At 37.2% G+C, this 13,334-nt stretch overlaps 2 protein-coding genes and 1 pseudogene across 2 annotated transcripts; 1 reads left to right on the top strand and 2 right to left on the bottom strand.

The window, feature by feature from the left end:
- Window positions 1–543: 543 nt before the first annotated feature.
- LOC110765528 (monocopper oxidase-like protein SKU5) lies at window positions 544–3,780 on the bottom strand. The gene is made up of 9 exons (XM_021968670.2): window positions 3,587–3,780; window positions 3,287–3,396; window positions 2,725–2,995; window positions 2,484–2,613; window positions 2,047–2,404; window positions 1,573–1,941; window positions 1,197–1,453; window positions 986–1,097; window positions 544–841 (listed from the first exon to the last, which is right to left on the bottom strand). The coding sequence occupies exons 1-9, from the start codon at window positions 3,734–3,736 to the stop codon at window positions 769–771; spliced, it is 1,830 nt and encodes a 609-aa protein (XP_021824362.2). The 5' UTR covers window positions 3,737–3,780; the 3' UTR covers window positions 544–768.
- Window positions 3,781–4,856: 1,076 nt separating this feature from the next.
- On the bottom strand, window positions 4,857–7,917 carry LOC110765527 (monocopper oxidase-like protein SKU5). Its single transcript, XM_021968669.2, has 8 exons — window positions 7,691–7,917; window positions 7,502–7,611; window positions 7,142–7,412; window positions 6,908–7,037; window positions 6,427–6,787; window positions 5,898–6,269; window positions 5,544–5,800; window positions 4,857–5,435 (listed from the first exon to the last, which is right to left on the bottom strand). The coding sequence occupies exons 1-8, from the start codon at window positions 7,838–7,840 to the stop codon at window positions 5,344–5,346; spliced, it is 1,743 nt and encodes a 580-aa protein (XP_021824361.2). The 5' UTR covers window positions 7,841–7,917; the 3' UTR covers window positions 4,857–5,343.
- A 1,361-nt stretch (window positions 7,918–9,278) lies between these two features.
- Window positions 9,279–11,880, top strand: LOC110765497 (pentatricopeptide repeat-containing protein CRR2, chloroplastic pseudogene; annotated as a pseudogene).
- The last annotated feature ends 1,454 nt before the right edge of the window (window positions 11,881–13,334 follow it).

Below are 13,334 nucleotides of genomic sequence, written 5' to 3'. Positions count from 1 at the left end.
CTTTTTCCTGCCAAACCTGCTATGGACTTAAGTTTTGTCCTTACAGGAAATAGGCCCAAAATAATTTGGAAGCATGTGTAAAGCTCAGTGAATAAACGTGGACATATGAAAGTGCACCCGCCAAATGGACATCAACAAATGCGAAAAATGATGAAGAAAACAGAAAAATCAATCAGGACACCCATATCGCACACAAATGCACACACTGTCATCCTATCATCCTATCATCCTATCAGCATCATCTTGAATGATTCATATCGTATTTGTTCACATTTTCCCACCATTTACATCATCAACACATTTTGTGTTGATTTGCTAAAATTTTATAGGGTTATTTTCAGTTTGGTACTCGGTAATTGTACCTTTAAGGTCTGTTCGTCCATGTGTTTTCAATTTTAACAATGAAGTATCCCAACATTGAAAATTTATTACAATGTGGTTCCGACGTTAACTTGGCCGTTAAAACTAATTAATTAAGTATGCTATATTGAAATTCAATATTGATTATAGAAAATAAGGTTGGTCTGGGATTCTCACTTTTCTTGTTCCAACAAAAGAAAAGGCAGAGCATTGAAATCATCTAACTGAATTACTTGGCCACAATATCTTAATGTACACCATAACATCAGCAACTTTGGGACAAATCAAACATCTATGCTACAAAACATAATAAATCAAATATCCAAGAACTAGTACACATGCTCTGGGACTTTGTCCAATGAATATCTCCCAAAAAAAAAGTGTCTTAACTTCAGGGGTTGGTGCCCCTCATAAAAAATGGGATGAACTTCTAGAAATCTGAAAGAATGTTGCAACAATGCAGATGATGGCAATGTGAAACCTACAAACATCCAAAAATAAGAAAGAATGATAGGTTAGCTATAAGCAATATTAAGAATATAATTTTCAAAAAACACAAAAAAAAAAAAAAAAAAAAGGGCAAAAAAGAAGAAAGCAGTGGCTAGTTTGAATAATTAACTCTTACCCTGCTGCTGTCTGCAAAGATTGTGCACTAGATGGCCCAGGTGCAGATGGAGAAGGTGGAGGAGGAGGAGGAGGCACAAGTGGAGCGGCCGGGGGTGAAGGAGCAAACTCTCCTGCAAAAATGAAAGTAAATTTAAAAAAATAAGGAAGCTACCATTATTATTTAAGCTAGAGAAATTAAGGAGATGGGGCTACAATTAATTAACACTGACCACATAGAAGGAGGTTATTGGGAGCACGCTTCTCCTTGGCAGGGTTGGGATCAGCATCATAAACTCTCAAATAAAGCTCCTCTCCCAAATACCAATTTTTCAAGTGCTGTGACCTCAAATTCCACATTCCTGGGTTGTCAAGGTATGCATAAACTGCAGTCCATCCACCGGGGTACACTTGCACGGTAGAACGCACAACCGGATCATAAAGGTTGTACTTAGAGCGCGATTTTGGGCTCCACTTTCCAGTTCCAAATCTGAGAAACAAATGTCAGAACACAATTATTGGTATGAAATGTCTGATATGTTATAAATTCTTGTTACTTGCGTGACAAGAAACGCTGACCTAACAAAATGTTTAGGGTCTTGTACTTACCCAACAACATAGAAACCAAAGCCATCCAAGTGCCAAGCATCCATGCCCTCCAAATCATTATGGAAAACAAGTTCTATCCACCCTTTATGCATCCCAGATGCAACGAAAACTCCACGTACGGTTTTAAAATTACTAGAGTTAGTAGAGAATTCATCGAGCTTGTATACTCCAGACCCGTTGAGAAATTGATCAGCCAACTTTAGTGGTGTGTCTGGGGTTAAGTAAGACACATTGTTGACAGTAAACTGGGGTAGGCCATTAATCTCTGCTGTAGATGCTCGGAGTATGAAGGTCTGTGAGAGTGTGACATTATGAACATTGAAGGCTCCTTGCGGATTAGGCCTTGCAGCCCCTGTGGTCAGGTTCCATCTTCACAAGGCAAAAATGTTCAATTACAAAATGACGAATATAATACAATAACACGATAGAATTAGAGCATTCAATTAAAAATTAATGGATCGTGTTTATTACTACCTAATGGATCGGGCCTGATGGATGGAGAATTGTTGATCAAATGGGTCAGGCCCACTCGGAAGAGACCCATTAGGAGGTGTGGTGGACTTATCATAGTGCAGCACACCAATGCCAAATCTTGTCACATCACTTGCATTGAACATTTTAGGGCTTGCCACCATGTAATAGTCTGAAGCAGCTTGGTCAGTTGTGACAAGAACAGAGTAGGACTGCCCAACATGCACATCAAGAGAATCCAATGTGATTTTATTCGTGTAGGAACCTTCTGTCTCAACCAAAACCATTTTGTGTTTTTGAATCCTGAAATTGAAACTCCATGCAGTGCCAACATTTGATATCCTAATTCTGTATGTCTTGCCTGCATATATAAAAGCTTAAATGTAAGACTATGTTTAGAAGAACAGATAATATTGAATTATATTTATCTTTATTTGTACCTTTTTCAACAGTGAAGGACTTATGGCTTTCTGTAGGAGGGGCTGAATATGCACTTTTTCCATTCATCAAGATTTTATCAGGGGTGCTGTTGTAGGCCATGAGATTTGTGTTCATCATGGACCTAACATCCTGTTACATTTAGGTAACATAACATTGTAATTATATATCTGATTCAAAATTCACTTCTGTACATATTGATATGTGATGATCTATAACATGGAGATTGGATGTGAATTATACCTTGAAACTTCTGTCATACCAGTCACCAATGAGAAGATCGAATTCGGCTTCTGGTTTAGGAAATGGTACTTGGATGATCGGGCGGTTATTGATACGAATTGGACCAAAAGCTCCTCCAGCTTTGTGGAAGTTGAGAGAGGGAAAGTAGGAAAAAGTGCCAATTTGATCCTTGAATTGGAACATATAACTCCAGTTTTCACCTGGCAGAATGGGGCAGTTTGTGCCTGAAACTCCATCTTGCCAAGAGTTTAGTCTTTGTTGTATGCCATTCCTGCACCAAAAGACCCTCCTTAATCTTTAGGGCTATAAGCCTCTAAATGTCAAAAACATTGCCTAGATTATAAGGGACAGGGCAGGTGTTGGATTCTTCATATATCAACTATGAAGGATCAGGCACTGGTGAGTTACTTGATTTTTTTTCATATTTGGATGAGAAATATTGATCAATATTTAGATTCCTGGGGAATTGTTAAAACTTTAGAACATATTGACATAAATCACTATACAAACAGAGAGAGAGAGAGAGAGAGAGAGAGAGAGAGAGAGAGAGATTTGAGCATACCAAGTTATCAGCAAGGGTTCATCCATTTCATTAAACACATTGACATGAAAAACATCATTGGTTGTGCCATTCAGAAGAGGCCCTGGAAACAGCCCATTGATGGCAATAACCTGCATTTCCAAAATGAATGTAAAAAAAAACCTCAAAACAAAGATGAAACAACCCACACAGAGTACCAAAGCAGAATCCGTTTCTTGGGGTGCAAACAATATAGATTTTTCGATATTTTCCTGACAATTACACAAGTTCAACATAAATTTCAGATGAAATTCTGGGGGTTTGGGGATTGTTTGTTCATACCGGTTGGTCCGGTTTGATATTTGTGTCAAGTGTGACATGCCAGTCAAGACAAATATCCTCAGCAGAAACTGCCAACACAAGGAACATAAGAAGAGTTGCAGGACCAATCAGCCATGGACGATGACGACGATCACCACTAGCCCATGCCATATTGCATGGACTAAGTTTCTCTGTATGCTTGCAAATCCTGCACACACAAAAAAAAAAACCCTCCTTGTGTTGATCTCCACGCAAAGGGCTCAGATAGCTAAGCAGAATATTGGTTCTATGGCTCACATAGTTATATGCGCCCGTGACAACAATAAAGAATATAGCTACGGCACTCGACAAAGAGCCAAGAGGAAAAAGATAGAAGAAAAAAAAAGTTTGTGAGACAAAGTTTGATTCAAGAAGAATTAAATAAGAATATGGCTTCCTTGTTTTTCTCAGCACTTTATTATGTATTTATGTTTCATGATATGAAGATATACAAGAAGGGCGTCAGAAATTTTAAGATTAATTCAAGTTTAATTATCTATAACATGACTTATCATGTGATTAATTAATTTGACTTCTGATTAGGGAGAGGTTTTGATTGAGTTGGACTTTTGTTGAATGAGATGTTTGAACTCCAGTTAAACTCTAATTAAAAAGAGTGCTATATTTTCGTTAAATTATCTTCTTATTTTTTTTCAAAATTTTCTTATAAAAAAAAAATTGAAAGTTTAATTTCATCATCTTATCAAAGGAGAACAAGTTTTTATTTTATTTTATTTTAAAATGTCTATATTAATCCAACGTGTACGGGACGAAATGTTATGTTCCTTTTCATCTCTATTTGATTTTTGTATCACGATGAGTGTGTGACATTTGCATTGTGCATCATATGTTATATCGATTAATTTTTTGTTTTCTTTTTTTAATATTTTTTTTTTGCATGTTTATTAACTTTATTTCCTGCCCTATATATATGAGTGGAAAATACTTGCATCATTTCCTGGAAGTAGGGAATTCCTACTTTCTTGTCAATCACAGTTTGATATGTGTAGATATTTTTCTTTTTTTGTGTTTTTCATGAATTATTTTTACATGTGTCAAACTGTGATTTGCACAAGGTAGGAGCATATTATATTTGAGGTCAACTTCAATCATTTGGGGGACAATTGTCAAAGAAAATATATGTTGGACCAAAATAATAGCTACCCTTTTATCAAAAACAGAAAGTATTAATTAATATTCCAATCCACCTTCATCCCTGGCTAGGAAAAAAATAAAATAAAAGGGCAAAAAGAGAAGTGAAGTTCAATTTGAAGTTATGTGGTTAGCTTTGCTTATTATTAATGGAACAATGCCATAAAAACCTACCAACATGCAACCACAGAAACTTACACAAACAAAACGAATGAATTAAGTTCATCGTTGGAGTACAATGCGGCCCAAAAAATAATAATTTAACTAAGGTGGTTGGTGTGAGTGGTTCGGCACTCTCATTCCTTAAGAGAGGTCAGAGGTTCGATCCCTGCTCTTGTACGGAGTCACCACTTTGGCCAGCACTTTATCCCTTACGGGCCGACCCGGTGTGAGCGGGGATTAGTCTGGGTTGTGGTTAAGGCTTAAAGGTGCCACCCATAGTTGGGGCCTATCCAGGACCACCTCGTGGTTCAGACCAAAAAAATAAAAATAAATAATTTGTAGGTTTACATGTGGTAATTTATATTTGTACATAAATATTTGGGCATTATTTTATGTACTCATCATGCAGCTATATATATTTAAGGTTAGTTCCATGATGACGGTGGAGCCAGAGCCGGAGGTGGAGGTGGAGCAGAAGCTGGAGCTGGAGCTGGAGGAGGAGAATCGGAAAATATTCCTGCAATTGCAAAAAGAAGCAATAAGATCAACGATTAATTAGAATTTTGAATTAATTATGTTTAAGAAACAAAAGTGCTTAATTAATCATGAAATCCAATGCACTAACCACATAGAAGGAGGTTTTCAGGTGGTGGGCGCTCCTTAGCAGGGTTAGGATCAGGATCATGAACTCTCACATAGAGTTCTTGTCCTAGGTACCAGTGCTTCAGCAATTGTGATCTCAAGTTCCACATTCCTGGGTTGTCAAGGAATGCATACACTGCACTCCATCCTCCAGGGTACACTTGAACTGTTGATCTCACCACAGGGTCATAGAGGTTGTACGTGTCACGTGATTTCGCTGTCCAATCTCCAATCCCAAATCTGTACATCGGTGACATATGTAATGTTGTCAGATTGTTAATCTAAATGACATATTGACTGTTTGATGTAACATATGTGCCATAATGTTGATGCTTACCCCACAACATAAAATCCGAAACCATCCAAATGCCAGGAATCCATCGCATTCAAATTGTTTTTTAACACAATTTCTATCCACCCTTTGTGAATTCCAGTCACCACAGACACTTCATACGCAGCATTGGCATTGACAGATCGAACAGGGAAAGCGTCAAGCTGGTACACGCCGGTGCCATTGACATAGTAATCTGCAAGCTTCAATGGAGTTTCCGGAGTGCTATAGGACACATTGTTGACAACATAACGTGGTATTTGGTCATAAAGGTCAGCAATTGAGCTTTGGAGGATGAAGGTTTGGGATAGGGTCACGTTTGACACATTGAATGTCCCTTGTGGGTTAGGCCTTGCAGCTCCTGCAGTCAAGTTCCATCTGCTTATGATGAAGAAAAATTAAATGGGAACATTAGAATGTGTTTGATGAAAATTAGAATGTGTTTGATAAAAATTAGAGTGTGGTTTTTGAAAATTTATAGCAAGCTGATTGTGTGTAGCAGATGTTTAAGCTGATCAACTTTGTTTTATATTACCTAATAGATTTGGCTTGATTGACTGAAAAATCAAGATCAAAAGGGTCAGGCCCATCTGGCAGGGGCCCACTAACTTGTGAGACTGAATTGGAGTAGTGTAAGACCCCTATGCCCACAAGGCTGGTAAAATCAGAGGTGTTGACCAATTTGGAAGATGCCACCATGTAATAATCAGCTGCATTTTGATTTGCTGTGACAAGAACTGAGTATGATTGGCCAACATGCACATCTAGAGAATCCAAAGTAATCTGATCAGTGTAAGATCCTTCTGTTTCAACCAACACCATTTGATGGTTCTGAATCCTGAAATTGAAACTTAATGCATTCCCCACATTTGATATTCTCAACCTGTAAGTCTTCCCTGCATAACAAATATCATGCCGTCATTAATTGTCTGTCGTCTATGAGATTTGAACTCAGTAATTGATAATATAATTCGTCGACGATTATAAGATATTTTATCCCACTCAACTCAATGTACCTTGTGTGACATTGAAGGATTCATATGCTTTTGACATGGGGTTACCCAAAGGGCCTTTGCCATTCATCAAAATGATATCTGGGAAAGTGTAGTAAGCCCCAAGATGGGTGATCATCATTCCTCTAGTACTCTGTTCCAATTCCATGCCCAAAAAGAAAAGTGTCAACCACCAAAAAAAGAAAAAAATATGAAGCAAATTGATGTTTTTCATGAATAAAATTTAAAGTGAAAGACCTTGTAGCTGTCATAAAACCAGTCACCGATAAGGAGATCAAATTCGGCTTCTGGTTTGGGGAAGGGGACGGCAATGACGTTGCGGTTGATGACACGAATAGGTCCAAATCCTCCCGCAGCCTTGTGGAAGTTGATGGAAGGGAAGTAGAAGAAGCTGCCAATCTGGTCTTTGGTCTGGAAGACATAAGTCCAGTTTGTACCGGGTTGAATCGGGCAGTTTGTTCCAGAAACCCCATCTTGCCATGAATTTAGCCTTTGCTGTATCCCATTCCTGCATCACCAACACCATTTTCTCCTAGTTTATTAAAACGGATTTTGTAGACCAACATATGTTCTATCCAAAATTGCTTGTTTGCATACCAAGTAAAGAGCAGAGGCTCATCCATGTTGTTGAAGACGTTGACATGAACAAAATCATTCGTCGTGGTGTTGATAAGTGGCCCGGGGAACAATCCATTAATGGCGATCACCTGCTCAAGCAAATTAAGAACAAGCATTAGCAAATCAAACTTCCATGAACTAGTTAACTACAAAGCCAAAGGTTCTTACAGGTTGATCTTGGGACACAGGCTTGATTGTGCTGTCAAGGGTGACATTCCATTCTAGATAAATGTGAATGGCATTGGCTTGAGCAACAAGAGCTGCTGCTATCAAAATTGCGCATGCAATCAAACGCCGGTGGTAGCCGGTGGAGGCCATACTGGAAAGCCTGAATGCAATGCAGCTTTTAAATTTTCTCTGTTTTTTTGGGTCTCTGGTGTGTGCAAATAGATCATGTAGCTTATATATATAAATAACAAGGGTGGCTTAGAAGGGTGAAGCTTCTCGTCATATTAAAGGGAGAGGGAAGAAAACAAACCAGGAATTAGGAATGGAAACAGCTGGGAATTGGTATCAATCGGTGATATCAAGCTCTTCTTAATAATGCAGGTATAGTAATACTTTTAGTACCACAAGAAACGTTCTTTTTATGTCTGTTTTTGTCAAAACACACAACAAACATTAGTGACCAATATAAATCAAAGCCGGCAGGTTGGACGATTTAGTCATATGGCCTTGTTTTGATCTACTCTGGCTAAAGACTCTACATCCTGTTTTCTAATGCTCTCAATTCTCTACTTTCCGAAGACCCATTTGTCTTCTAACCATGTTTTTTTTAGATTATTATTATTTTTCTTAAAAAAAACTTTATATTTTGCTTTGTAACTAGAGATTTGAAAAATAAGCCAACATGGTCTCTAGCCCAGCTAAAAAGGGTTTGGATTTGCATACTAGTGGTCTCAAATTTGAACCCCATGTCACCGTGATAATATGCGTGAGAAACTCTCCTATAGTTTAAACTATCACTTGTACTAAAAATAAAAAATGAAAAATAAGGTTAGACCCAAAAGTCTAAGTTCGAATCGGGTCAGACTTTGAGCCGTAAGATATTTAAATAGTCTTAAGGGCTTGCCCAGGCCCAATTTTCCCCAACATAAATAGACCAATTTTAGGGATTCAAAGAATCAAAGATTCATACCTTGAGAAATCCCACAATCGGTTTCAGCCTTTCCATGCGCCATGAAGTTTAACATGAGTATAGTCGCAGCTATACTATTTATTAAAAACAAATTTTTATAAAAACAACCCAAGTATTGCCGTGCGGCTATACTATTTATTAAGAAAAATTATTTAAAAAAAAAAAGACATCGGTCTAGCCGCGCGGCTATACTATTTATTTTTAAAAATATATATATAATTAAAAACACATATAGCCGCACGGCTATACTAAGTTTTAAAAGAATTTAAAAAAGGACCGGCTATACTATTTTTTAAAAATGAAAAATGAAAAAGACCCAATGCATAGCCGATCGGCTATACTATTTAATGAAAAAAAAAATTTAAAAAGGACCTACAGTACAGCCGATCGGCTATAATATTTATTAAAAAAATTAAAAAAAGGACCCAAGTATATAAAAAAGGGGCCCAAGTACAGCCGCGCGGCTATACTATTAATTCAAAAAAATTTAAAAGAACGAAGTACAGCCGTGCGGCTATACGATTTATTAAAAAAATTAAAAAAGGACCCATGTGTAGCCGCACTGCTATACTATTTATTTAAAAAAATAGAGGGTTCATTTGCTTTGCTCAAATAAACGTAACGCTCATATTCTTCACTACCCAAATGCAGTGCTCCATTGCTCTCACTGTACGCAACAATGCGTACGCGTACACTTCTAAAATCACTGCTAGTACAAGACCCAAATTGCATTTCATTCTATGCACCAATTTTTCAGTCATTGACTGGCCAGAACTTGTTGAAACTAGGCCAACAAGTCCATGCCCAGATGGCTCTGCGTGGGCTCGAACCTAATGCGTTCCTTGGGGCCAAGATGGTTGCAATGTATGCAAGCTCAGATGATCTTGACTCAGCGGTTAATATCTTTCATAGAGTAAATAACCCATCTACACTTTTGTATAATTCGATTATTCGGGCATATACTCTGTATGGCTACTCTGAGAAAACGATGGAAATTTATGGTCAAATGCATCGTTTAGGCCTTAAAGGTGATAACTTTACGTACCCTTTTGTTCTTAAGTGTTGTGCTAACTTGTCGAGCATTTGGTTAGGAAAATGTGTTCATAGTCTGAGCTTGAGAATTGGGTTGGAGTCTGATATGTATGTTGGGACTTCTTTGATTGATATGTACGTGAAATGTGGTGAAATGAGCGATGCTCGTAGTTTGTTCGATAAAATGACTGTAAGAGACGTTTCTTCTTGGAATGCATTGATTGCGGGGCACATGAAAGATGGAGAGATTTGTTTTGCTGAGGATTTGTTTAGACGAATGCTGTGCAAAAACATTGTGTCTTGGACTGCTATGATATCAGGATACACTCAAAATGGGCTTGCTGAGCAAGCATTGGTTTTATTTGATGAGATGTTGAGAAAAGATTCAGAGGTTAAGCCCAACTGGGTGACTATAATGAGTGTTCTTCCTGCATGTGCACATTCAGCTGCCCTTGAGCGTGGGAGACAAATTCACAATTTTGCTAGCAGAATTGGTTTGGACTCAAATACTTCCATACAGACAGCGCTCCTGGCAATGTATGCTAAATGCGGGAGCCTTTCTGATGCTCGTCAGTGTTTCGAAAGAGTACATCAAACTGAAAATAGTTTAGTTGCATGGAATACTATGATAACAGCTTATGCCTCCCATGGACGTGGATCAGAAGCTGTATCTACTTTTGAGGACATGATCGGAGCTGGGCTTCAACCTGATAACATAACATTCACAGGATTGTTATCTGGATGCAGCCATTCGGGGCTCGTTGACGTTGGCCTGAAATACTTTAATTGTATGAAGACAATATACTCTATCGAACCCAGAGTGGAACATTATGCTTGTGTTGTTGATCTATTGGGTCGTACAGGGCGCTTGGTGGAAGCAATAGATCTTGTGAGTAAAATGCCAATGCAAGCAGGGCCAAGCATTTGGGGTGCATTGTTATCGGCTTGTCGAAACCACCACAATTTGGAAATTGCTGAAATTGCAGCTAGAAAGCTATTCATCTTGGAACCAGACAACAGTGGCAACTATGTCCTGCTATCAAATATATATGCTGACGCCGGCATGTGGAAGGAGGTGGACGATTTGAGAGCGCTTTTAAAATCTAAAGGCATGAAGAAGAATCCTGGATGCAGTTGGATAGAGGTCAATGGGAAAGCCCATCTGTTTCTTGGTGGAGATACATCTCACCCTCAAGCAAAGGAAATTTATGAGGTTTTATTGGAGGAGTTACCGAATAAGATTAAGGCAGCCGGTTATGTACCTGACACTAGCTTTGTTCTGCATGATGTTAGTGAGGAGGAGAAAGAACATAACCTTACAACCCACAGTGAAAAGCTTGCCATTGCCTTTGGACTTCTCAATACTAGTCCTGGAGTAGTTCTTCGTGTGACGAAGAACCTTCGAATCTGTGGAGATTGTCACACGGCCACCAAGTTAATATCTAGAATCTACGGACGGGAGATCATTGTCAGAGACTTGAATCGGTTCCATCATTTTAGAGATGGTTGCTGTTCCTGTGGAGATTATTGGTGATTAAAAGGAGCTTAGTTTCACTTTTATCAAATCTGTGATATGTTTGCAAGGCCACTGTTGTCATCAGCCATATTCAGTTGAATATTTCAGATTCTAGGCAAACTTCCTGCTTCAACTGTGTCGCTAAAGGAAGAACCAAAACAGAAAGAGTTCTAAGGCTATGAAATATGCAAGACAACCACTGCAAGTTGAGGATTTTTGCTTTACAAGTGGAATGCATTCACAAAGCTCTAAGAAGCTCACTCAAAGCATGGATTGATTGGCAGATTGAAAAGCTTTTTCTCAATGCTTGTTTCCAAGGAGATGGTGCTCACGTCTCACATATCCTCGGATGTATATAATTTAGAATGCTGGTGGAGGTATGGGTGCAAAGGAAGTCTGGGACCATTTGTTAGACAGGGATTGTGTATAAGTTTTGGTGCTATTTCTGTGGGATTTTTACTGATAGCTGAGGATGTTCTGTTGTAAGATAAATTCAACTTAGAAACAACCAGGACTGTTTCTGAACGCATAGTTGCTAAAATTGTAATGGAAGTGATGATAATTGCTTTAGAAACGCTCTCTGAAGAGCATAGTCTGCCGAACTGTCGTTACACCAATTCTTGTACTGTCGTTTTCAAACATTTTCATTGAGAGCAGCAATTACTACTGCAAGGCATCATGTCTTCTTGTTTCTGCTTCAAAATTTGTCTCTTCACATCTACAGATCCACTTTCCAGTAAACTTGGCACCTCCAGCATCTGTTCAAACATTGGGATTGAAGCATAATCAGAATTAGGAACGAAACAGCTGGAAATTGGTATCAATCGGTGATCATATCAAGCTCTTCTTAATAATGCGGGTATAGTAATACTTTTAGTACCACAAGAAACGTTCTTTTTATATCTGTTTTTGTCAAAACACACAACAAACATCATTGACCAATATAAATCAAAGCCGGCAGCTTACACGATTTAGTCATATGGCCTTGTTTTAATATAAAAAATTAGAAGAAGTCCACAAAATAATTGATTTCTATTTACTAAGTCTTTTGTGTAATCGTTTGGGTGTCTTTATTAAATTTCTCCATAGCCCAAGAGCCCTATCCATTACTATAAGGCCATTACTCGAGTATCTATTGCCCCTTTTTGATTTTTTTACTTTTCCAGAGTTATTATCCAATAAATATTTTAGCACTTTCACGTCTAATAAGGTATTATACACGTACACATGTATTTATCATATTGAATACACGTATTTTTTTTACAAAAAATTCAATAAGACACAAAATTCACGTATTATACACATAATTCTCACATATTATAGAATAAAATAATATATATATATAAATTTTTTATTAAACGTATAGCCGCACGGCTATACTACATTTGATTTGAATTTTTTTAAAGAAATAGCGGCTATACGCGTTTTACTTTTTTTTTTATTTTTTTATTTATGAAAAAAAACTGTCTTGACACGTGGCAGTAACGCATTGGGCACGTCCATTTTTTATATATAAATAGTATAGCCGAACGGCTCTACTCTTAAAAATAAAATAAAAAATATGCAATTAGTTACTTTACTTTTGTTTTTTGGCCTACTTCTTTAATTTGGATATATGTAATTAAGTAATATATTATCCTTTTTGAATAAATTTAATTAGTAATTATATTTTAATTATTATTTAATATACAAAATTATAGAAAAAGTCCACAAAATAATTGATTTCTATTTACTAAGTCTTTTGTGAAATCATTTTGGTTTCCTAATTATATTTCTCCATAGCCCAAGAGCCCTATCCATTACTATTAGGCCATTACTCAAGTATCTATTGTCCCTTTTTCATTTTTTCACTTTTCCAGAGTTAGAACCTGTATAAAGATTCTAGCACATTCACGTTTAATAATTAATTAATATCTTAGCTTTTTGAATCACTTTAATTAGTAATTATATTTTAATTATTATTTAATATATAAACAATTACAGAAGAATAGCCGCCTGGCTATACTAGATTCTTTTTTGAATTTTTTGAAAAAAATCGTATAGCCACGCGCTATACTCAGTTTTTCCATAATTGTCTTTAAAAATAGTATAGCCGGTCGGCTATACTCTTTTTTTTTTTTTTTTTC

The sequence above is a fragment of the Prunus avium genome, chromosome 2, assembly GCF_965620075.1.
Source record: "Prunus avium chromosome 2, drPruAviu1.hap1.1, whole genome shotgun sequence".
Classification (NCBI taxonomy): Eukaryota; Viridiplantae; Streptophyta; class Magnoliopsida; order Rosales; family Rosaceae; genus Prunus; species Prunus avium.
Note: the sequence above shows the minus strand (reverse complement) of the source record. Positions and strands in the feature narration are given on the sequence as shown.